This window comes from Phoca vitulina, unplaced genomic scaffold (assembly GCF_004348235.1).
Source record: "Phoca vitulina isolate PV1807 unplaced genomic scaffold, GSC_HSeal_1.0 scaffold13, whole genome shotgun sequence".
NCBI classification, from domain to species: domain Eukaryota; kingdom Metazoa; phylum Chordata; class Mammalia; order Carnivora; family Phocidae; genus Phoca; species Phoca vitulina.
The window spans coordinates 5,406,225-5,430,993 of record NW_022589716.1 but is presented as its reverse complement, the minus strand read 5'-3'; the positions used below and the strand labels follow the sequence as shown (position 1 = coordinate 5,430,993).

The 24,769-nt window shown below is 62.5% G+C and overlaps 1 protein-coding gene across 1 annotated transcript; it reads left to right on the top strand.

Annotated features, from left to right (window-relative positions):
* Nucleotides 1–1,846: 1,846 nt before the first annotated feature.
* ALS2CL (ALS2 C-terminal like) lies at nucleotides 1,847–24,154 on the top strand. Its single transcript, XM_032412178.1, has 26 exons — nucleotides 1,847–1,905; nucleotides 5,777–5,902; nucleotides 6,576–6,774; nucleotides 7,111–7,176; nucleotides 7,616–7,781; nucleotides 8,299–8,430; nucleotides 9,038–9,157; nucleotides 10,656–10,714; nucleotides 10,852–10,918; nucleotides 11,368–11,564; nucleotides 12,592–12,657; nucleotides 13,087–13,185; nucleotides 13,289–13,450; nucleotides 14,152–14,263; nucleotides 15,411–15,488; nucleotides 16,335–16,465; nucleotides 17,666–17,839; nucleotides 17,997–18,093; nucleotides 18,281–18,438; nucleotides 18,985–19,053; nucleotides 20,136–20,309; nucleotides 21,580–21,622; nucleotides 22,441–22,502; nucleotides 22,611–22,760; nucleotides 23,076–23,172; nucleotides 23,537–24,154. The coding sequence occupies exons 2-26, from the start codon at nucleotides 5,800–5,802 to the stop codon at nucleotides 23,615–23,617; spliced, it is 2,862 nt and encodes a 953-aa protein (XP_032268069.1). The 5' UTR covers nucleotides 1,847–1,905; nucleotides 5,777–5,799; the 3' UTR covers nucleotides 23,618–24,154.
* The last annotated feature ends 615 nt before the right edge of the window (nucleotides 24,155–24,769 follow it).

The window sequence follows — 24,769 nt, the reverse complement described above, 5'->3', positions numbered from 1 at the left end:
TGTAAGTCTGTGTCCATGGGGATGGGCACATGGTCTGCATGGGTCCATGCACCGGGCTGCCTCCTGAGATGTGCTACATGGGAGTCCTGCCAGTGTGTTCAATAGTAGATGGGTCTGTGTGCACACCACACATCGCCGTGGCTGTGGGATCTTACTTGTGCGCAGGGGATGTGGGAATGGTGTGCGTGGGTGTGCGCAGATCCGTGGTGGGACTGGGCAGGGCCCCTTGGCTATGTTGCAGGGGACCAAGGGCAGGGGGAGGCTGTCTTTTGGGCACTACTTGGGGCATTACAAATGACTTGGCCCTATCCGAGAGACAGAGAGAGAGAGAGAGGCTTGGCAGGTTTTGCCCCATTTCGCAGATAATAATACTGGGATTGGCAATGCTGGTGAGGTCACCCAGCCTGGGGGTGGGTGGTGGTGAAGGGAAGACCAGCCCCCAGGCTTCCAATTCCCTAGATGAGGCTGAACAGGAAGTCTGGGCCGTGGGGAGGAAGCAGAGGGGGCTGTCCCTTCCTGCTCCAGCCCGGCTCCTCCCTCAGCTACAGGTACAGATGAGGACACGGAGACCCAAAGAGGGGAAGGGCTGGCCCAGAGAAGCCAAACACAAAATCAGCTTCCTCCTGCTCCGGACTCTGTCCTTCCTGCCTTGCTTGTCACACATGGTGAGAACACACACTCCTGGAGAGTCTTGCTCTCTCTGCATGTGGCCATGGCCATTCTCCAGCCCTTGACCCTTCCTCCCAAGCCCCAGAAACCCCTTGCCTGACCGCCCCCATGTGCCAGGGGACCCACAGACCCACTGAGACTCTGCTCCTCTGGGAAGGAGCCCCTTGAACCATCATGTGCCCCCTCCACTGGGGATCTCTCTTCAGCTTGGCAGGATGGGGCATGACTCCCAACCCCTCAGACTTGAGTAGGGGGTTGGTGGGCCACCCTTTCTGCTCTTCCACTGCCTGTACCAGGCCTGTTGGCCTCAGTGTTGTCAGCCATGAAAGGGGCAATGACTCCTGTCATCCCTTGGAACCCGTGTCCCAGGGGAAGTGATGCGGGGGGGACTGGCGTGTCCACTGGAGGGGGACCAGGCGGCACACAGCAGGATTCTTTGTTCCAGGCTGAACCACTGTCCTCCCCCTGCTGGGATTAGGCTTCCACCACCCTTTCCAAGGTCGCAGGTCCTGGAGCAGACAAGCGCTGGCTTCTCGCTCTACTGGGCCGTGGAGACCCAGGAGTGGGGGCAGGGGGACTTCCCCAAGGTCACATAGAAAGGAGTGGCGGCTGGCCGTACACATCTGGCCCAAGGGGCCGCGGGGCAGCCTCGGTTTCCCCCACTCTCAGCTTCAAGTTTCTTGTGATTCGGTAAGGGTGGAGGAGGTCACGGGGCTGCACCCAGGCCCCAGAGCGCCAGGGGCGAGTGCACCGGAAGGCCCCGCCAGGACCAAGAAAGCCAGGCTGCTTCCCGGAAACTGCCTGCTGTCCTGGGAGCCTTTCCCCGGGAAACCAGGCTAGCCCGGGCCTGCGTGAGTGTGTGAGCGAGCGGGCGAATGAGTGAGGGAGTGTGTGTATGTGTGTGTGTTTCAGGGGGCGGAGGAGTCAGTCCCCCTCCTCTCACTCCCGCTGGGTGCCAGGACCCTTCGGACCCCGGAGAACTCCGGGGAAAGGCCTTAAGAGTAGACCTCCGGCGGGGGGCGGACCGACGCCGCGTCCCACCTCCCGCCAGCCGGGTCCATCGGCGCCCGCCCCAACTTCTACAAGCAACTCCCGAGATCGGGGCGGGGCGAGGGGGCGTGGCGGGCGCCGGGGGCGTGGCGGGGGCGTGGCGGGGCGTGGCGGGCGCCGGCGCGGGGCAGCGTGCGGGCGGCGGCGACACTCCCGGCTCCCGGCACCCGCACCGGCACCGCACAGGTAAGGGCGGGGCGGAGGTCGCGCGTCTGTGGGCGGGCTCCTGTGCTCCGCGTTCCCCTCACTCCAGGTGGGACTTTCGCCTAGCGCCCCCTTGGGCAGGCTGGTCGCCGTCCCTGCACGACTCCACGGTGCCAGGCGGCACTCACACGGGGGCCGTCCGAGTTTGTCCCAAGGCGCCCTCCGTGCCAGCGGGCTCCGGCGTCGTCGTCCTCCCTGCCCCGTGGTCACCCGGCTCAGGTTTAGGGGAAGCACAGGGATAGCCTCCGCACCCCCGCCTGGGGTACGAGGGCCGCCCCCTGGACCTCACCCAGCCTGGGAGACTGCCAGGAGGAGGTGGCGCCTGCAGTGAGACCGGCATGGGCAAATGCCTGGTGGCTGGAACAGGATCCCATGTTTGGGAAACTCTGGGGACTGCGTGTGCGGGGGCAGGGAGGAGCAGAGGAGCTGTGAGAGACTGGGAGTGGGGGCGGGGGGGAGATGTCTAGGACAAGAAGCTGAGAGCTATGGAGGGCCAGAGAAGGGGTGCTGGGGGAGAGGCCAAAGTGGAGACTGAGGGGTCAGCTGTGGCAGTTGGGCAGCCCCTCTCTGCTCTACTACTGCACTTGCTGGTTGTTTTAGGCCACCCTGGGGCAGCCCAGGAAAAAGTCTCTGTGGCAAGCAAAACTTCCTTGCCTGTCCAGACCAGGAAATACCAGAGTGGGTGCCATGACAGGGTGTGGCCCAGGGACCTGAGGGGCCTGAGGGGCCTGAGGGGCCTTGGAGAGGGTAGGAGAGGCCTCGGTGACCCTGCCTGAGAGCAGTCTGGCGCAGCCAGAGGCCAGGAATGCAGGGGAGAGAGCAGGTCTGGCTGCTGGTTAGATCGACATGGGGACGGGCAGCTGACTCACCTGGGCATGCCGAGACTAGCCAGTTTTGTCCTCACCCCGCCCCACAGGGAGGACCAAGGCTGCCTGAGGAGGTAGGAGGCTGGGCCCTGCTGGGAATTTGCTATGTGCCCTGAGGCAAGTCGCCTAGTCTTTCTTAACCACCTCGCTCAGGTGAGCCTGGTGGGACAGGGAGCCGAGGCCTGGGTCTGAGCCCTGCACATGTTCTACAGATAGTGTCTTGACCCTCCGGTTCCTTCCTAGGCCTCAGTTTCTCCTTACGTACCTCATGTGCAGCCTACCACTAAACCTGGGTAGAGGGCGAGGGTAAGGAGACCATGCCCTTGACCAGAGCCAGGTGGGTTGGGGGTATGACGGGTTTGAGCAGGCATTACTCCTGCTGGGTCCCTCTCATGTTATGGCTTAGCACCTCCCCTCACCCCCAGACACACTCATGCCTGGTCTGCTCCCTGCTCTCACACCTCTGGTTGCCTCCAGGATGAAGCCCCAAGCTCCCTAGCCAAGGAGCAGGGCCCCATGGTCACCACCAGGCCAGATCCCCAACCTCATCTGCAGCCTTCCCCCCCCTGCCCACAACCTCACCAGCCATGCTTATTTCTGGCCTTTCCTCTGGGCAGTGTGCCTCAGTTTCCTAGGGGTAGACATCCCTTTGGGGCCACAGATCTGGAAGGGTCCTAGAGTCATGTCTGCCAGTCTGGGTCTGTAAGACACATCCTGAGGGGTCCAGGCCGCTTTGAGCGGGGAGGGAGGCTGAGGACCAGGTCTCCACACCCAGAGCAGCTCCCCCTACCAGTTTGTCCTTTCGAGGGGGCTTAGATAGTTTGAAAGCTCTGATCTAATCAGACCCCCATTTCATAGAGGTGACAGAGACCTAGAGAGGAGCAGGGCTCTGGCTAAGCTGGAGCATGACCAGGACTGAGCAGTGGATAGGGGGTCAGCAGGGAGTCCTGTGGGAGCAGCTGAAGTGTGGACCACAGGTGCAGGCAGGTCGGTAGGGGGAGCCCTGCAGGGGGAAGAGGGGGTAGTCTGAGGTGGAGAGGGACAGAGAGCTCCATGTCCTGGGGGCGGGGTGGCTGGGGTGGTTCCCAGGTCAGTGCAAGTGTGGGGGATACTTGGTGTTCAGGACCTCCCAGCCTCGAGCTATTGACTGCAGGTCCGCACTCGCCGTGATCTGGTTCCTAGTCCGCACCTCTTGTGCCGGCTGCACCCTCTTCCTCTACCTTTAGCCTGTGTCCTCACCTCTCAGTTCAGACCACAACTGACTGGCTGCCAACTGAGGACGGAAAAGTCACCCCCCAAAGGGCCTTTCCATTCTGTCCGTTTCTGGAGATAACGGGGGAGGGGCAGGCGGACCACACTTGCTGTACCCTGGCCCCTTGGCTGGGCTCTCCTGGTCTGCCTGAGTCGACCCGGAGCGACGTGCCCTGCTGCCCCAGGTCAGGGAGGGGGGTGCGCGGTTTACCGGGGCTGCTGCAGGGGCCCGCAGAGAGAGCAGGCCACGGCTGGGTGTCTAGCTGCTTCCCCTTCCTGCCTGTCCCTCCCAAGGCCTCGCCCTCCTGAAGCCGCGGCAGCAGGAAAGGTGGGGCAGGAATGCCTGGGCCTGGGCCCTTGGCCAGAGTTCTGAGGCACCCGTCCCACTGCCCCAAAGCCTGTTCCCTGGGAGCTGTAGATTTTGCCAGGGGCCTGGAATGCCCTCTGGTGCCCCTGGGGCTGCGTTGGGAGGGATGAGACCCCTTCCTCTTCGCCCTTTTGGGTCTGTCTGTGTTGCCTACCCATTCCAGCAGCTTCGATTGTATCTCCCACCCCACCCCACTCAGCTAACTGTGGAGCCTCAGGGTGTCAGAGCCAGGGAGAGGCAGTGCGAGGGTCTAGGGCTAAAAACCCTCCAACTCTCAACCCTGAGACATCTGGTCAGGTCATTTGGGCAGATGAACTTTGCTTGGTGAGGGCACCCAGCTCTGGTGGGAGAGGGCTGTGTCTGCTTGGAGGCTGGGGTGGGGGGGCGGGGGGTTGGAGCCCAGGCCCCTTGCTGCCCCTCCCTCTCATCAGAAAGCCACATTCCCGGGGGATCCCCTGCCTGCTTGGTGGGTACCTCACTCCAGGGTGGGAAGGTCAAAGACTCAAGCCCACCTGCCCACCCCTCCAGCCCTTCCCTCTTTCCTCCGGGCACAGTAGGGTCGGCGGGGTTGGGGGGCACGGAGGATCTAGCTGTCACCCACACTGACCTCACCCTCCCACTGCTCAGCACTGTCTCCTCTACAGCTGTCGTCACGCCCGTCTCTGCAAGTCTGGCTTTGGGTCCTACCACTCCCTTGCCCTGAGATCCTCCGTGGCTCCTCCTCCCATGGCCATTTAGGCCACTCTTGGTGGGCCACCCTCGGAGCCTGGGCCCTCATGCCCGTGATCCTTTGCTCTCATGGTGTCCCCACCTGCATGCTTTGTCCTCCTCTTTGCCTCTTTATTTCTTGCCTATCCATGATGGCTCCAGCAGGAGAGCACCGCCCTATTCCCCCAGACCTCTCCTTGCTTACACAGCCCTTTGGGTGACAGGGGGTCCTGAACCATGGCCTTGAGAGAAAGGCTGGGTTTCTCTGACAGTATGTCGTCATTTCCAGAGACTCGGTGGAGAGGGAGTGAGGTCAGAGCACCATCAGATATTACTCTGAGCCCTTGGGAGCCATAGTGGATGTGTGAGCAAGGGAATGAGCAGGCCAGAACTGGGCTCGAAGAGCACCTGCCTTTTTGGCTAAAAAGGGATGCTTCCCTGAGCAGTTCTGAGGCCTCTCTCCTGCTCAGTCAGGTCCCCTCAGCTGGGCCCAGGGGCAGAGCAGGGCAGGGGTCAGCGGCTAGTCCAGAAATTCCCCTTTGAGGCTGCCCGGGCCGATTGCTGACACCTGTTGTGGGCAGTCTCGGGCACACGGACGGAAGACATGGCCCTGACCCAGCTCTCGCTGGTGCCCTCACTCCGGCCTGTGCCCCGTTCACAGGTCCTGAGGGCAGCGCTCTAGCCATGTGCAGCCCGGAGGAGGAGGCCCTGCTGCGGCTGGAGGAGGTCTTCTCGGCTACCCTCGCCCGTGTCAACAGCCTTGTCCTCCTGCCCCTGCTCGAAACCAGTGAGTCTCGGCTTGGCAGTGGCAAGGGTGGGGGACACAGGAAGCATCCTGGGGATCCAAGTCCTACCTTGTTAGACCTCCTGAGGCACAGCTTTCTGCACCTCAAACGGGAGTGGGGACACTTGGTATCAGCATCTTCCAACGGGACTGGGGCTCTGGCTCCAGCCGCTGGCTGCTCCCTTCTCCGAGGCGCCCCAGGGGTCGGGCCGTGAACCCCTAGCCTAGACCCAGCTGTGCACAGAGTCAGAATCCCACCTCTTCCAGGGCACGGGCCTGATTCTCTGCCTGGATTCACATCCTGCTCTCACCCAGGGCATGACCCAGTTTGGGTCTCCCACTTGTGAAGTGACCTTGGTCAGGTGCCTTCCACTTGGGGGCTCTGTCCGAGCATCTGTGGGTGCCAGGGGACCACGGGATCCTACGGACCCCATATCCCAGACCTGAGAAAGCTCAGAGACTCGGGGCAGCTAGTGTACTTGGTGCCCCTGGGTCATGAGTGCTGACCCTGTTTCCTGGGGGGGTGGATATGTGCCCCACTCACTCCTCAAGGGTGCTGCCCCGCGCTCCAGCCTGCCTGTCCCAGGGACCCCAAGGAGGCAGGACCCCGGCTGCAGCTCCCGGGCTGTGGGGCGCCGCGCCCCCCTCACATTGTGGTTATGCCCCCCAGCCCCAGCCCCAGAGCCCTCGGACCCCCAGGGCAGAGAGTGCCTCCGGCTCTTGCAGCGGCTGCATCGGAGCTCCCAGCGGCTCTGGGAGGTGACGGAGGAGAGCCTGCACTCCCTGCGGGAGAGGCTGTGCCACCAGGACACCGTGGGCCTGGAGTCCCTGCTGTTGCTGCAGCACGCAGAGCGCGTCCTGCAGGTCCACGTGGAGTAAGACAGCGAGGAAGGCTGGGGCTGGGCCTGGGCGCCGCCGGGCACCAGGGCTCACCTGGGTCAGGCTTAGGCCAAGGTTTGAGTTTAGGCTGCGGTGGGGCTCAGCTGGGGTCGGCCTCAGGGGCTTGGGCCTCAGCCCGGCACCGGCTCAGACACCCCAGACCTGAGCGCTGGGGCCTCCCAGGGAAGAAAGACTGAGTTGGAATTGTCTGGTTGGGGCGGGGCTGCAGCCACTCAGCGAGCGGGATCGGGATCCGGGGACCCCGGCAGCACAGGGGTCTGGGTGTGAAGCCGTGGGCGGGGCCTGCAGGCTGTCTTCTTTGCTGCCCGCAGGTACATCGAGTCCTACACTAGCTGCGTGGCGGTGCAGGCCTTTCAGAAGGCAGCAAAGAAGAGGAGGTGAGCCCAGGATGTTGCAGGGGCCCTCTGCACGGGCGAGGGTGCCCGGGAGGGAAGGTCGCGGGAGTCCCAGCCCCAGAGCAGAGTGTCACAGCCCATGACTCATCCTGAGCGCTCCTGGGTCTAACAATTCCACACTGCTCTGCACTGGAAGAGAGGGAGGGAAGGCTGTGGGGGCCGTGAGCACAATCCAGATATCCACTGGCCAAGCTTGACCCCGGGAAGGGGAAGGGGGGGCCGTCCTGTTCAGGGTGGGTGGTTATTGCCATTGACTCTCCAATAGGGTGGCTGTATTTCTCTGCTAGGAGAGCAGTTTGGGGTCTGGGACTGCTCCTGGGATCTGGGGGCTTAGCTGGGGTGCGGAGGGCGGGGTGGATGGCGGTGGGTTCGGGAATGGAGGAGGGGAGTGAAGGCGGTGTGTGGCCCTCCCTCCGCCCAGGGAGTTCTGGCGGGGCCAGCGGAAGGCCCTGTGGCAGCTGCTGCCGGGCGTGAGCTCCGAGGCCTCGGTGGGTACGGCGCTGGCCCAGGCCCTCCGCGAGCCACTGGCCCATCACGTGCAGCAGTATGTGCTCCTCCTGCTGAGCCTCGGGGACATGGCTGCGGAGGTAAGTAGCAGGGACGTTGGGGGGGCCGGGGGCCGCTCGCTGGGCCTGTTGCTTGAAGCTGAAGGAGGAGGGAAATAGGGCCCCGGCTCCGGGGACTCTGCTTACTCAGGGACCCCGGTTTGAGAAGGACCTGGCCGTGCTTTGGGGACAGGGCCGTGTTCTGAGGGTGGGGGGGTAGGGGAGGGTTTGACGGGGCCTGTCCTTGCCCTGGCCTGTCTGAGGTACATGGCTGTGCCCTAGTGGGGCCGGCAGAGACCCAGGAGCAGATGGAGAGTCGTGTTACTGGGTGTGAGGACAGGTGGCCCAGGCCCAGCGGCCCTCTGGAAGCACCCTCCCGCTGGCCTCTGCCTGAAGGAAGGGCTGGCAGGGAGAAAGGGACAAACTTCGGCTTTGATCCAGACCTTCGGAGCAGCTGGGGCCCGGCCAGGGCTGGGGCAAGCATCACAGGGTCGGGGGGAGGTTCTGACAAGCTCTCCCCCCTCGCCCCCCACTCATGAGCTGCCCTGTGTCCCCACAGCCTCACCGCACTCGGGAGCTGGTGGTGCACGCAGCCACCCTCTTTGGGAACCTGCAGTCCTTCCTGAGGCAGGCACTGGACCAGGCCCTGGCCACGCAGGCTCTCTGGCACTCCCTGAGCAGCCGGCTGCGAGTGAGTTTGAGGCCTGACGGGCGGGGAGGGAAGGGGCCTGCCGGACCCTCCGTGCGTCCCCTTCCCCGTCTGGGAGTGGGAGTGGTGGCCGAAGCAGGTGGCTGGGAGGGCCGTCTATCCAGCCCTGCTCAGACGCTCGTGGAGCACCTTCCCGGCCAGGCGGTGAGCTGGCTCTGGGGAAGAGCAGTCAGAACTGACCCTCTGTCCTGGGATGCCACCAAACGATCACATCCTCACATCACTGCCCCCGCTGGGGGGGAAGCCCCCTGTGCCCTGGGAGGGCGTGACAGGACTGGGCATAGTGTAGAGAATCAGGTGAACAGGTGAGGGGACAAGACTCGCCAGCGGGAGGCGGGGACTGCAGAGCCCCAGTGAGTGTTGTCGGGGGCTCGGCGCGGGGGGGTGGGGGGGTGGGCGTCAAAGCAAAACTTTAAGACAAGTTGAGCTGCCCCTCCAGACCTTGGACCCTGGTGTCCATCGCTGAGCTGGGGGCCTCCAGGAGATGCTCAGATGCGGGGGGTGGGGGGCTGGTGCTCCCGCCAGAGGAGCGGGTACAGCCACCGGGACGGGGGTACCTGAGCCCGTGCCTCCCTGCTCTGCTCCCCAGGATGTGCTCTGCACCCCTGCACGCCGACTCCTGCAGGACAGCCAGGACGTGCCCGTGACGGTCGCCCCGCTGCGGGCGGAGCGCGTGCTGCTCTTTGACGATGCCCTTGTCTTGCTGCAGGTTGGGGTGGGGCTGACCAGAGGTCCTGGGGCCGCAGTGGGGCCTGGGGTTTGGCTGAGAAGGCAGTGGGAGGGAGACAGCTGGGAGCGAGAACTCGGGGCTCGTGGGGAGGGGATGGGGCCCGGGAGGCAGGCAGCGCCGGGGTGGGGGCAGCAGTGGACTCATCCCTGCAGGAGGGGCGTGCTGTTGGGCAAGGCTGCTCCAGGTGCGTCCCAGCCCCAGCCCTGGCCAGCCGGCATCCCTGCTAAACATACCTCGGTTTCCTCATCTGGAAAATGGGATGCTTGGGAGTGAGTTTGTCCTTCCGCGGATGCCGGACAACTCTTGGTTGTCTTCCTCACATAGGAGAGGAGCCCCGGATGGGAGGTCCTGGGTGGCTCTGGGTGGCTGAGGAGGGCTGGATGGGCAGGGCACACACGAGGCTTCTAGGGAAGAGCACCACTTAGAAGCAGTACCTGGGCTCGGGACATCAGCAAAGTCAGCGGGGAGCCAGGCCGGGGGTTTGGGATTGTTCCCTGGCCTGTAACCTTGACTGTGCCTAGTTCCCCCCAGACTCAGACTGCCCCTGTGATAGCCGCAGCACTGTCCTCTCTGTCCCCTCAGAATGTCAGTCTGGGACTCCCCTGCAGACAGGGAGGCTGAGGCCTGGCAGGGAGGCTATTTGCCCAAACCTGTGTCTCCTGAAACCTGGTTTTGGGGTTCTGATTCAGTTTGAGTTGCCCTCCACTCCCGACTTCACGTTCTGCACTCCAGGTACACTGATGAGATGCTGTCGCTTAAATGCGCTGCACCCTTTCCTGCCTCTGGGCCTTTACATGTCCTGTGCCAGGCCCACCCTTGTCCCTGCCTGTGTCTGCCGTCCTCCTCCTGCCCTTTGGGCCTGGGCCTGGCGCCCCCTCCTCCTCCTGGGGCAGCGAGGCAGTGACCGGCCTGCCTAGGCTGGGCAGGAGGTCTCTACACGAAATCTTTTAGAGGAAGGGGCGTTCATCAGCTCTCAGAGCAGGGACGGCCTTTCAGGTAGAAGGAGCAGCGGGAGCAAAGGGTCAGATTGAGGGGGGTTGGGGGCAGGCTTGAGAAGGTGTGAGTGTGGCAGGGCCATGGTGCCTTGGTGTGGCAGGCACCAGGAGTGGGGACCTGTGAGCTGGGAGTAGTCTGTGTGGCCTCAGGGGTCCGGCTCAGCAGTGAGGTCTCCATCCCCCAGGCGGTAGGAGCCTAAGACAGGTTTCCAGCAGGGGCCGATGGTGTCCGGCTGCAGCCATGATGGAGCAGGATGTGGGCGGCGGGGGAGGCTGCTCCCGGGTTCCCGGCCAGCCCTCAGATGGGAAGGGAGACAGAGGGGCCGCCCTGGAGATGGGGAGCAGGCTCAGTGCTGGGCATGTTGGACTGAGCGGCCAGGGGACACCCAGTGGTGTTGGCAGCAGGTTGGTGCCTGGGCCAGAGCAGTAGGGGAGTGTCTGGGCTGGGCCCTAGGTGACCCCGGTGCCCCATCTTCTTCCAGGGTCACAGTGTCCACACCTTTGATCTGAAGCTGGTGTGGGTGGATCCTGGGCAGGACGGGTGAGCAGCCCCCTCCAAAGACACTCCGGGCCTTCTCTCCCTCCACCCTCATGAAACTGCCCACACCCCAGGGCTGGGGCCTCCCGAACACCCTCCCGGACAGAGCTGGGGCCTACTCGTCACCTCCATCTGTCTAGGTGCACGTTTCACCTCCTCACACCTGAGGAAGAGCTCTCCTTTTGCTCCAAGGCCCCCCAGGACCGGGTGAGTGTGGGTGAGCTGGGAATTGGGGCGGTGGGGTGAGAGGAGTGAGGAGGGGCGGGGGAGGGCACAGGTATACCCCCTGGAGGCTCCATGGGAGTGGCCAGGCCTCTGGGCTCATGGTCAGAGCGAGGCGCAGTGGTCAGCCTGGGGTGAGGCATCAGAATGCCACAGAGCACAGGGCATGTTTCCCTATGAAGCCAGGATCGAGGCCTGTGTGGGTCCCGGTGGTTCTCTCTGGCCCCTCTGGGCAGGCCCTGAAACCGCACACGGGGATCTCAGGTCTGGATGCGGGGCCCTAGGGAGCAGTGCGGGGCAGTTGGAGGTTCCACCAAGTGCCAGCACAGGGTTGGGGTGGTGGAGGGGTACTGTCTGGAGCTACCCCACAAGGCTTCCCAGAGGGACCACTGGCACAGCAGTGACCTCTCCTCTGTCTCCCCTGTCCCCACCAGATGGTCTGGCAGTGGAAAGTGACTCAGGCTGTGTGCCAGGCCCTGCGTGGGAAGAAGGACTTCCCTGTGCTGGGGGCGGACCTGGAGCCTTCTGAGCCCCCCACCTGCCGCTGCATGGCATACACCTTCCGCGCCGAGGGCCGGCTCTGCCAGGCCACCTACGAGGGCGAGTGGTGTCGGGGCAGGCCCCATGGCAGGTGAGTGACTGGGGCTCCGGGCCCAACAAGGCAGGGCTCTTCCTGGGGGTCTGAGGGGCGGACAGGACCTAATCACCTCCGGGCACCAACCAAAGGCTGTTCCTTCCCGCATTAGTCGGTCAACCCGCAACTGTCTCCCAGTCTGTCTTAAGCCCCGTCGGACAGGACTGGGCCCATTGTAGGTCTGTGCCGTGTAGAGTCTTGATGATGGTGATGAGCCCAGAGCACGTGGGAGAGACTTCAGGTCTGCAGTTGCTGTTCTTGGGAGGACGGAAGGATAATTCTCATGTCCATGTAGCACTAGCTGGTAGTGGAAATGGTTCGCAGACCTCCTATCTCCACCAGTCTTTACAAGAACACTCTGGGGGAGTGTTCTCGCCCATTCTGTAGGTGCAGAAACTGAGGCCAGAGACTGGCATGACTTGCCCAAGGCCTCAGGGCAGGTTCTAGGTCTGCGTGACCCCGTAAGCAGGAGGGATTTGGAAGAACATGTGACTCCTCCCCCCGCCCCCCCAATACTATACAGCTGGGAAAGCCGAGGCCCAGAAAGCAGAAGGGCCTTGCCGAGGTGATGCTCACAAGCACGTTAGTTTCTGAGACCTTGCCTAGTTCCAGAAAGGGCTTGAGGAAAAAATGAACAAAAAAACCCCAGAAAAAACGATGCTGCGTCAGAAGAGGGGAGGAGGATGCTAGAAACCACTGACTAGCATTTGACTTAAGCTTGAAGTTTAGCTCGGAGCTTTCTGTGGGTCAAGGGAAAAAGGGAACCTGGATGTTTCCAGAGCTCTCCCCGTGGGGTGTGGGGAGTGTGCTGGAAGCTGCTGGGGCAGTTGTGCCAGGAGTCAAGAAGAGCTGAGAGCCCCTGTGGGTCAGAGAAGAGGGCTGGCTGGGGGCAGAGAGTCCAGTCCAAGGGGAACGTAGGCCTCCGAGAGAGTCCGCTGGGGAGGTCAGCCGGGGGGCCTGTGTGTGTTGAAGGGTGGGTCTGGCGGGCTTGATATGTGGACCGTGGACCTCGACTGTCTTCCAGAGGCACCCTGAAGTGGCCCGATGGCCGGAATCACGTGGGGAACTTTTGCCAGGGCCTGGAGCATGGGTAAAAGGCTGGGGCTGCTGTGGGAGTGGGTGGTGGGCAGGCGAGTGGCTTTCGCCCCCGCCGCCGTCACCAGCCTGGCCCCATCCTCGATTCCCAAACCTCAAGCAGGAACTTGAGGCCATTTGGTCCAGCTCCCCTTAGTGCACAAAAGGGAAAGCCTAGAGGAGGGGGCGGGCCGTGGAGGGAGTGGTCAGGGCCCCAAGGTGCTCCCAGGGTGCATGAGGGGTGGGGGGTGGGGTGGGGCTGGCGTTCTGAGAGTGGCCCTTGGGAAGAAAAGACGCCCGAGCACCTGGGAGATTGTCCCCATTGTCTGAGAGGGCCCCTCGGAGGCAGGGACACTCCGGGGTGGCATGGAGGGGTGTCATGGGGTGTCTTGGGTCAAGGCGATGGCCCGGGTGCTGACTGCCCTCCCCGCACGCACACCGGCAGCTTCGGCATCCGCCTGGTGCCTCAGGGCCCCGAGGACAGGTTTGACTGTTACAAGTGCCACTGGCGGGAAGGCAGAATGTGCGGCTACGGCATCTGTGAGTAAGTGCCCGGCGGCCCGGTGGCAGGGCGGGCGCGTGGGGTGGCCACGTCCCCCGGGCTTCACCTCGGGGGGGCCGGGCCAGCTGTCGGTGGCCCTCTGCAGGTACGGCACCGACGAGGTGTACAAGGGCTACTTCCAGGCGGGCCTGCGGCACGGATTTGGGGTCCTCGCGAGCGCCCCGCAGGCCCCGCAGCCCTGCAAGTACACGGGCCACTGGGAGAGGGGCCAGCGGAGCGGGTACGGCGTCGAGGAGGACGGTGCCAGGTGAGCGCTCTGCCGCCGCTCAGGGCTCAGAGCCCCCTCACAGAGCAGGGTGCCTCAGGGCACGGGGCCCGTCGTCAGCGGGTGCAGTCCATCTGTCCCCCCAGAGTCCCCCTGAAGCCCCTCACTTCCTGTCCACAACCTTGGTTGAGGCTGAGGTTCAGAATGAGGGGGCCCTGAGCCCCCTGACCGAGGAGCCTCCCCACTCCCCTCTGGCCCCTCCTTGCGCTGTCTGGGAGGAGTTTCTGAAACCCCCCCCCTGCCAGTCTAGCCCCACGTAAGGCCCACAGCCCTTCCCAGCTCTCTGGGCTGTGAGACAAAGCCCAGGGCTCTCGGCCTGGCATTCGAGACTTCACCCCCTGCTGTGCTGCCCCTGCACCCCTCCAGCCTTCTAGACCACTGGATGCCCCCTCGTACCCGTCGTATCGGTTGTAGGCTCCTACCTCCATGGCTTAGCACTCCATCTGCCCTTCCTGCCACCTCCCCCAGGAAGCCTGCCAGGATACGCTTCCCCAGGCAGGCTCCCTCCCTCCTCCACCCTCTCTTCCTCTTGGAGGTCCTCACTTCTCTCTCCCCGTGTGTGAGTTGAGTGGGTTCAGGTGATATCATTGCCCCTTACCTGCTCTCCACCCACCCCAACCGTGCCAGCAAAGCACACACAAGTGCCCGGGAGTGATTCTGATCCCACTCTGGCTGCTCTCCAGGGGCGAGCGCTATATTGGCATGTGGCAAGCCGACCAGCGCCATGGCCCAGGGGTCATGGTCACCCAGGCTGGTGTCTGCTACCAGGGGACCTTCCAGGCGGACAAGATGGTGGTGAGTGGGGTGACCCGTGTGTGCCCTGAGCTACCCTCTCCCTGCCCTGGGGCTGAATTCTGGAGCCCCCCCGCTGCTCTCAGGGCCCCGACGCTGAGCAGAGGCTGGGCAGGGGTGGATGGGGCAGGAAGCTGGGTTCCTAGGTGCTAGAAGGAGCCAGAACCTCAGCAGGAATGCAGATGTGCCAGCCACCGACCCTGGCCTTGGCCCTCCCAGCCTCAGTTTCCCCATCAGCAACTCAGGTTCACTACTGACTGTAAACATTCAGGGAAATTAGCAAGAATGAAGTGCATGGTAACAATGATGCCTGCAGCCTCTGCAGTGGACATTTATAGACCCCTGACTGGAGGCCTGGCTCTGGGCTCAGCCTCCTGGCACGATCTCGGCATCCTCCCAGTAACCCTGCGGATCATGTCACTGTCCCCAGTATATGAATGACAATACGTGAGGCTCGGGTCAGAGAACCTGCCTGGTGTCACATTCTACTGAGTGGCAGGGCTGAGACTCACCCCCAGGTCCCCTGAGCCCAGGCGTACCAGCACCTGCCTCCTACCTCACCCACACCCGGCCAGATGCTTCGGCACATAGTAGGACTCTGGCCTGGGGACTGTTACTGTTATTACGGCTTGTACATTGGCTTATGCTCCACTTTGTTCTGGAAAGGACTGAAGGAGGAAGAAAAGATAAGAACAAACACGGAATAAATTCAAGTAGGACACAAATTATATCCCATTGGGCCCTGAGCTTCCTGGCAACCAATGCAATAAGGGAGTGTGGTCAGTTCTGCTGTCGCCAAGGATCAGTGACAGGGAAGTGGGGATGGCTGAGGAGAAGCTCAGCACTTCTTGAACCATAGGTGGGGAAGGAAGGGCCCCCAGGAGGCTTCCTGAGAGAGGCTGCTGGAGAGAAGGAGCGAGGTCCCAGGGAGTCCTTCGGGGTAACCCAGGGATGAGGTCCATGGGGCTGGTGCTCAGTGCTCAGCAGGCCAAGGGCTGGCATTCCACCTTGGCACAGTGCTGGGAGGTGTGACAGGGCTCAGGACTGTTCTGCCCCTGGGTTGATCCCTACCTCCTGCCTTCCTGCCGTCCCCTCCCCACCCCCAGTCTCCTGGCCCTTCCCCTGCTTCTACTCCGGCTTCCTTCCCTAGGGCCCTGGGATCCTCCTCTCTGAAGATGACTCCTTGTATGAGGGCACCTTCACCAGGGACCTGACCCTTGTGGGGAAGGTGAGGACCACCGAGACCCACTCCACTCCCGCCGAGGCCTTGGGTGGAGCCTATAATCTCCCCGCTTGGACCCAGGACTGAGGGTGTGGGCAGTGGGTGGGAAAGGTAGGGGAGGGCCTCTCCCATCTCCATGGCGTCCAGAGGGAGGGCGCCATGACCCCTCCTGCTGTGGAGTGGTGATTCGATCCTGGTGGGAGGCAAGAGGGGCAGGTGGACTTGCCATGGGTGCACAGGGTGCTGGTGGCTGGGCTGTGTCTCCCGACAGGGCCCTAGGTGCCTTGGGTCGGGGCCCCTGGAGTGACTGTCCTTCAGCATGGTCCTGCCCAGCTGACGCAGCAGAAGGCAGTTGGGCCCTGCTTGGGCTTTTGGAAATGTGGGGGCTGTTTCATTCTCCTAATGACTGGGGGGCACTGTGGCATCTAAAGGGGGGGAGGCAGGAGTGCTCGGAATGGGACAGGCCATGCAGCGGGAGCTGCCTCTCCCAGGGCCAGCATACTTCATGCCTTTCCTAGGCCTCTTCCTACTTCTGGACTTAACCCCCCCCCCCCCACCAATTCCCACAGCAGTGGTTCTCCTGCTCTGACCTGAGGGTCCCTTCCCCTTCCCCTCCCAGTCTCCCACCTCTGAGCTGAGCCCCTGAGCTGTTGGCACAGCTCTTGGTCGGGGGCTCCTGCAGGTGTGGAGGATTATGAGCCCCTCGAATGGATGGTGGGAAGGCGACCTATCAGTCCCTAGCCTCCATGACCCAGGATGGACAGGCACGAGGCCTGTCCTGATTGGGGGGAAGGGCAGCTGGACAGACAGACAGACAGACAGGCGTCCCTGCTTCCCTTCCCTGGTTTGCAGGGCAAGGTCACCTTCCCCAATGGCTTCACCCTGGAGGGCTCTTTTAGCAGCGGGGCAGGGAAAGGACTGCATACCCAGGGTGTGCTGGACACAGCTGCCTTCCCACCAGATCCAAGCAGCACCCGTAAGAGGTGAGAGCCTGGCTGGCCGCCTGGCCTGTGCATTCCGGAGTGAGTGTGTGTGTGTGTGTGTGTGTGTGTGTGTGTGTTTCCACCCCAGGGATGCAGGCCTCATCAGGGGAGCTTTTCTGTATTTCCTCTTAGCTCTTTGGAGAGTTCAGAGAGCTCAGGTCACACAGCCCTCAAGCCAGGGACTCTTAGGATCAATGGCTGCGGCATAACTTCACACACTACAAAACCAGAGAAAAATATTATGCAGAGGCTTTGCTTAGACCCTGCTTTTTTTCTGGGAAGGGTACACGACAGTTTGTAAAAACAACACAAATAAACAAGAATAAAATGGAGAATAAAAGTATGAGTTGAACTTCAAGGAAAGGAAGGGACAAATAAGTCCTATCATGGTTATGACTGAGCATGAACCTAGCTCTGAGTTCCCTGGCAGCCAGGGTGAAGAAGGAAACTTGCAAAGTGGACTCATTGTTGCTATCACGGGGTCTTTGAGAAGGGGATTGACTTCTTCCCCATGGGGACAGTGTTCTTCCTTGGAAAACTATAGTTCAAGTGGTGACTTTTACCAGGTCTGTTGAGGTGCGGGTGGTAGTTCTAATGGTCCCAGGCGGCATTTCGGTTGGGGGGAGGGAGTAGAGTTGATTACTAGAGCCTTCATCCTTGCATGCTTCTCCCTGACAGCAGGAGCTGGGAGTAGACTGCAAACCCCAGAGGTGTGGCCAAGCCTGGGTGGGGTGCAGGTGTAGGAAAATCTGTGAACGTGGCGTGGGAGGGCGGGGCTCCCTTAGGCACACACGTGGCCAGACCCCCAGGCCTGCTGGCCAAGACAGGATCAAGCTCAGGAAGGAGCCAGGTGTGGTGGGAGGATCCTGGATTCTGGGCCCTGTTCTCTCTTAGGCCAAGAACCTGCTGTCTGGACTTGGCCTCCAGCTCTCCAGATCTTTCTGTCTCCTTTCCAGGGCTCTGTGTGTCCCTTTCTTCTCCACTGTGGAGTAGATTCTCTCTGTCCCTCTCTCTGCCTTTGCTTTCTTCTGGAGCCTTGGAGGTCAGCGCCCCCCAGTCCACCTACCCTTCCTGGGCCCTGACTCGGGGCCAGGTGGGACGTCCCCATCTCTCCAAGGGCCTGGACTGAGGTCCTGCCCACCACAGCCCCATCCCTACCTCCCACCACTACGCGCCCCCCCGCCCCCGCCTCTATCGCAGGCAGCTAGGTGTGGGCGCCTTCCCCGTGGAGAGCCACTGGCAGGGTGTCTATGGCCCCTTCCGGGACTTCGTCAGTGCTGGCTGCCCTGGGGACGAGCAGGAGGCCCTGCTGGGCTTCCACGTGCAGAACTCGAGGGAGCTGCGCAAGTCCCAGGAGTACCTGTGCTGCGAGAGGTAGGTGCAGACACGCGCACACGCATACCCGTGGGGGCATCCAGAGGGCCAGGGCGGGGGTTCGTGGGGCTCCTAGTGAGCTGGGGAGGAAGGCTTCCTGGAGGGGGCGGGCCGGGGCCCAGGTGTGGGTGAGAGACGCGTGTGCCTGGTCCCCCAGGACCCAGCCCGAGCCCTGTGCGGACAGAATGGAAGGCATCCTAGATGAGCTACTGCTGCACCGGGAGCCCAGGGCCCTGCGGGAGTGCCTCAGGAAGGTGAGGGCCCTAGGGTAGGCGGTGTGCGCGGAGGGGGGCCTTCTCACTGCCCCCGGTGCTGACCGCTTCTCAGAGGGCCTCAGTGCTCCCATCTATGAAATGGGAGCAGCCTTGGGAGCCTCGCTGGGGCGTGCTGTGCTCCAGCTCCTGGCCCCGAACTCCTCTCTGTTGCCTTTGCACCTGCCAGGCTCTGAGCAACTCGCTGCACCCCCTGGGAAAGCTACTCCGGACGCTGATGCTGACCTTCCAGGCCACGTATGCGGGCATCGGGGCCAACAAGCACCTGCAGGCCCTGGCCCAGGAGGAGGTGAAGCAGCACGCCCGGGAACTCTGGGCTGCCTACAGGTGAGCGGGGTGGCACATGGGGACAGCCGCAGCCCTGTCTGTGACGGCAGGCAGGTCGGGCTCTGTCCTTGCCCGATGTCAGGTGCTCTGCCTAGCGCCCTGGGCGGGAATGGTGCCTCCAGACTGAGAAGGAACCAGAGAGTGGGTCGGTCAGTGTCCCGCTGGTGAGCAAAGGGGTTAGAAGGTAGATTATAGCAAGGACTGCCGGTAGCCAGAGTCCAAGCCTCGACCAGGCCCTGGGCTGACCCCTGACCCCAGGGGAGCTCTCAGCCTCCGCAGGCTGAGCCTGACTCTGGACTCAGACCCCATCTCCAGTCCCGGCCGAGCCGAGACCCCATCTACCATTACAAATGGGGGCCCCAGATGCTGCAGTTCTAGCACTCTCGGGCTGAGGTCCTGTGCTCCCAGCTTCCTAACTACAGAGGTCTGGGAGGCTGGGCTCCTCACGCTCCATGGCTCTGGAGGGTGGAGCCCGCCGCCCTGGTCTTTGGTGACTCGGGTTCTGGGGGAGGTGGCAGCTACGCAGTCTGTCTTATCGGTTTGCAGGGGTCTGCTGCAGGTGGCCTTACAGCGCAAGGGCCAAGCTCCAGAGGAGGACGAAGATACGGAGACAAGGTGACCGCTCCCATGGGGTCTGCAGGGTCCCCACCCTGGGGGCAGCCAGGCTCAGGACCACCTTCGCTCCTGGAGCCTCCCTTGGGGGATAGCGGTACTTCCGGGGAAGTGTTGGGGGCTCATGCTACTGACCAAGCATTGTTTGTTGACCATTTGAGGATCAGAATGACCCATGACCTCTTCCTTGGGTCACCTGGGCAGGGGCGCCGCCACCAGGTGCATCTTTTTTTTTTTTTTAATATTTTTTATTTATTTGAGAGAGAGAGAGTGAGCCAGAGAGAGAGCAGAAGTGGAGGGGAGGGGCAGAGGGAGAAGTGAACTCCCCACTGAGCAGGGAGCCCGACGCGGGGCTCGATCCCAGGACCCTGGGATCATGACCTGAGCCGAAGGCAGACGCTTAACCGACTGAGCCACCCAGGCGCCCCACCAGGTGCATCTTTGTTGTAAAGGCGCCATCCCAGCCTCCTCTCTCAGGTGTGCAGAAGGTGAGCCTCTCTCAGGGCCTGGCAGGGGCTGAGCCTGAGGCCACACAGAGCGGGAGTTAAAGTGCATCATTAAATCTGTCTCCTTCTGTCCCCCAAGACCAAACCTTACAGTTTGCCTTCAGATTTCAGGCCCAGAGATCGCGATCAGGGAGGCCTGTCTCCACATTGTAGGAGACGTGGGAGATAGGGTTAGATGTTAGGTAGAACTTTCCCCCTGGAGTCCTAGGAAGCCCAGGAAATGAGGAGGCAGCAGTGGACCAGCCTGACATGGCTGCTGAGTGCTTTGCTGCAAGTCCCTTGTCTATCCGGGGCCCTGGTTTTGCTTTCAATCACATGGGGATCCAGTCCTGCCCCAGAGTTCATAGTGGTTCTCAACGTCTAACAAGAGGATCAGGGGGCCACGGATTTCAACCGAGGGAGTGAATGACTGAGAACAGGCTTCGGAAGCGTTTTCTAGAGGATGGAGGAGGCAGGGACGCTTTTTGCTGTGGGACAAGGAGCTCTATGGGCTTTTTGAGGGGCAGCCCAAGCAGGGATCCCTCCCCCCTGGGCCCCACCCTGCTGGCCCCCCAACCTGTCCTGACTACTGTCACTCAGGGACCTGCAGGTGCATGGCCTGGTGCTGCCCCTTATGCTGCCCAGCTTCTACTCAGAACTCTTCACTCTCTACCTGCTGCTTCACGAGACGGAGGACAGTCTCTATAGCCAAGGCATTGCCAACCTGAGCCTCTTCCCTGACACCAAGCTGCTCGAGTTCCTGGATGTGCAGAAGTAAGCCTTCCCTCCTTGCCGTGTTTGCCAGGGCCCGTGTGTTGCCCGATGTCAGGTGCTCTGCCTAGCGCCCTGGGCGGGAATGGTGCCTCCGGTACCACCCTGGCGGGAGGGTACACACGGAGTTCAGTGGTCTTTAGTAGAAAAGGGGATGGTGTTCATTGGCTCACGTATCCACAGAGTTCTAGGATTATGCTGGTGTGGCTAGCTTCAGGCATGGCTGGATCTAGCTGCTTAACTGCGTAGTAAGGGAAGCGACTTCTCTTTCTCTCTTGATGTATCTCTGGCTCCCATTTATGGTGCCAAACATGGTACCAGCCACTCAAAGTTTATACTCTACCAGCTCCGTCCCCCACTGTGCCCCAGGGAGCTGGTGTCCCCTTCCTAACAGCTCTGGCTGAAGTCCCTCACTGGCTTGGCTTGGGTCTTGAGCCTGCCCCTAGATGTTGGCTGTGGCCCACATTGGCCAGTCTACCTCAACATCTACTACTGGGGCTGGGGCAAGGTGTCCTGCTTCCAGCAACTGGACTGAGAGTGGGGGAGGGGAGGTCCTCAAGGGGAAACTGAGGACTGTTCTGGGAGCAGGTCCCTTTTACCCTCAGTTGCTAAAACATCCTTTCTCCTCAGTGCCCCTTCTGATCCACTGACGCTACAAGTCACCACCTGCCCGATGGAGGGCATGGGTGCTCTCTCTGCCCCACACCCAGTCTCCCTTGTTGCACAGCCATGATGCTTCCCACCCGCCCGCTCTGAAACCCCGTTTCCCCTTCCATCGTGAATGTCTCCTGCAACTGACTAGTCACCAGCCCAGAGACCTGGGTGCCAACAGCTTCCCAAGTGTCCCCTCCTCCCCACCCCCTCCTGCTGCCTCCTCCATGCTGGCCTCCCTGCTCCATTGTCTCCCCAGGTCCCTGCCCTGTGCTGCATCGCATGGCACCCATGTCCCTCCCCGTTCACCAGCCTGCCCCAGCTCATCAAGCCTCCAGAACAGTCTCTTCCGCTGTCATTCTCTGGCCCAACCCCTGGGACTTTGCTCACAGGGTCCCTTGGCCTGCAGCGCTGCCCCTCACCCCTATCCAAGTTTTGGGGCACTGTCTTCTCCAGGACTCTTCCCAGCCTCCCCTTGCCCTGTGGACCATCGTGGACCCGGAGGCCATCTCCTGAGCTCAGCCCTGCTGGGGGACACGGTGTACAGGGAATTTGTCCTCTGACCTCAGACCCTGTCCCCTCCTCCTGGCAAAGGGTCTGTGTCACACTTGTTTCATTTCAGGCACCTGTGGCCCCTCAAGGACCTCACGCTGACAACCAATCAGGTGAGAAGGTGGGTCCGTTACCTGCCCCAGGTAGGGGGAGGCCTGAGCCTTGAGCGGGGCCCCCAGAGTCTGTTCAGCCTTCTGAGCAGCGCTCCGCCTCCCTGCTACGGAGGGGCCTGGGCAGCGCTGGCCAGCAGGTGTGGGGGGAGACACCGGCTTCCGGGGTTGTTCTGATCTCCCGTGTGGGGGAGGGGGCCGTTGCGGGCCCACCGTGAGCAGGTGCAGACCCAGGCTCCACCCCTCTTCCTGGCTATGCGGCATGGGCGGGACACTTATCTCGGAGCCTCAGTTTCCCCGCGGATGAGAGTACTGGCCGCTGCGGCGTTGGTGCCCCCTCATGGGAGTGTCGGGAGGGCGCGGGGGGCCGCTCCACACGCGGTGGTGGCTCTCAGCACCAGCAGCATCTGGGAAGCCTTTAGAAAAGCAGATTCTTGGTCCCCCCCACCCCAGACATAATGAGTCAAACTCAGAGAGCGGACCTGGACTCTGTGTTTCAACCAGTCCTTGGGTTGGAGTGCCGCTGACGTGGGTACCCACCCCTTGTGGTACCCAGTGGCCGTTGGGATCGTTATCTTCCTTCCCAACCTCCCGGAGACCATTATCCCACTTTACAGTTGAGTAAACTGAGGCTCACGGTGGAGCTGTGACTTGCCCTGGGTCACTCTGGGCTGGGCTCTCCTGGAGCCAGTGATGGGGAATGGTGGTGGCAAGAGCTCTGGCCCTGGGAGGGAGGCGGTGACAGGGCTGGGGGGACTGTGGCCTCATCCATCTGTCTCCCCCCCCCCCCCCCCCCCCCCCCCCCCCCCCCCCCACGGCAGAGACTCTCCCTGGTCAGAGACAAGTGCTTCCTGTCAGCCACTGAGTGTCTGCAGAAGATCATGTGAGTCCACGCCCTGGGCAGCGTGGGGGGCGGAGGGCAGGAGTGTGGGGGCCCCTGGTTGGGGCTGAACCCGAGGGCCTTGATCTGGAGCCTGCCGCCCTGCCGCAGCACCACGGTGGACCCCCGGGAGAAGCTGGAGGTGCTGGAAAGGACATATGGGGAAATTGAGGCCACTGTGTCGCGTGTGTTGGGCCGGGAGCACAAGCTGCCCATGGATGACCTGCTGCCGCTGCTCATCTACGTGGTGTCACGTGCCCGGTGAGCCCCAGCCGGGCCGGGGGCTGGGGGGTGGGCTGCGGGAGGACACCACCTCCCATCCTGCCCTGACCCCCAGCCCAGACCCGCTTGGAGGTCTTTGAACATTGGGGTTTATGGACACAGCTTTTCTTGGTATGGAGCGGGGGTCTGAGGCCCAGAGAGGCCCCACCTAGGGTCCCGTGGGGGCCAGGAGCAGAGCGGGGACCACAGCCCAGGTGTCCATCCACCCAGGCCAGGGCTCCTTCCCCGGCTGCTTGGTGCCTGTCCCTGATGGGCCCCCTTCTCCCTCTCACTGTGCGGGTGGGCGTTCTCCAGAATCCAGCACCTGGGAGCCGAGATCCACCTGATCCGCGACATGATGGACCCCATCCACACAGGAGGCCTATGTGACTTCCTGCTCACGGCCCTGGAGGTGAGGGACAGAGGTGGTGGACGGAGGCAGAAACACCCTGGCCAGTGGGGCAGACGCCTTCCCTGCCCTGGACCCCAAATTCACTGCTCGTATGTGCTTCTATGGGCGGGACCCCACAGAGTCCCTGGCCCTGCCCTTGCTAAAGGGGCTGGAGAAGGGCCCCCAGCATGTTCCAGGGGCATGCCCATGCATCCCTGGGCATAACAGGAGAGGGGAGGCCCCCCTTCCTTGCAGACTGTAGCTGAGGCTGAGTTGAAGATGGGTCGGGGTGGTCCCAGGCCGGGGAGACGGGTGCCCCCTGGGTATTGGTGTGTCTGCATGGGGCCGGGGGAGCTGCCCCTCAGCCTCGCCTCTTTCCCGCCAGTCCTGTTACGAGCACATCCAGAAGGAAGACATGAGGCTGCACCGCTTTGCTGGTCGCTGGGACTCCAGGGAGCCCTGGTAGCTCGGCCACCCCGGGCCCACTGCAGAGCGGAGAGGGGCCGCCACCGATTTCCCCGGGGAACAAGCATGGCCCGGCCTGGCCCTTGCTGCCCGCAGAGCAGAGGACAGGCTGGGGCCCTGGAGGTGGCTCTCGGAGGAGATGAGCAGTTTAGTGTCTCCCAGGGAGACGAGGCTGCCGCCCTGAGTGCAGCCCACTCTGACCCTGGAGCCGGGGGCTTCCCTTCCCCCTCCCCCTGCCACTCGGTCAGTCTCGGACCACCTCCTTGACCTGCCTTGGCTCACGGGCTTTTGGCCGCCTGACCCCGCCCAGGCCTCAGCGTTGCTGTCTGTATCCCAGTGGCTTAGATGGTCCGTGACGGACCTTCCACCCGTCTTGCTGGATTCTGGAGTCCTTCTGTAAGTCTGCCATTATTCCGCTGGGCTGAAATCCTCACATCATCGTCGGTGTTGTTCCCTGTTTGTCCACTCTCGGTCAGAGGCTCCAAGTGGCTAGTGACCGCTCTGTGTGGTGGAACTCTTGTCCACGAGCGGCCTCTTGGGGACCTGCCTCCTTCCCCCTTCCGGGGCTGAGCTGGCCTCTCAGGGAGGCAAGGCTGAACAGACTCCCGGGCCACCTGACCTGCTGGATGGCCTCGGGCCAGGCCTTTCCCCTTGGTGGTATGCGATTGAGCAGGGGCTTGGAAGTCTCTGCCGGCCCGTGTAGCTGTGGGGTACATGTTGGCACCGGAGCAAGCTGCGGGGCGGAGTGGGGACACTCGCCTCGTTTGCCACACCTCCCGTGGGCCCCAAGTGCCTGCAAACCACAAGCCTGCAGCCCACAGGCCTGGGCGCAGGAGGACAGCAGGGGCACGGGTGCCCTTTGGGAGGGGAGGACTTCGTGCCCATGGTGGTTCTAGTGTGGGACTGAAAGACACAGGAGCAAGGCCTGGGGGGGCTTCATCCCTGCCTGGTCTCAGTCTCTCCTCCCCCCATCGAGGGGCTTGGACCAGGTGACCTGGAGGGGCTCCCCCTGTCCTAACGGGAGATGTGTGACAGTAGGCAGGGTGACCATGTTTTGAAGGGTCCAGGGGCGAAGCATGGGGAGAGGGTGGATTTATGCAGGGATGTGGCCCCAGGGGGCAAGCTGGGCCCCGGCACCATGGCCATCCTGCCA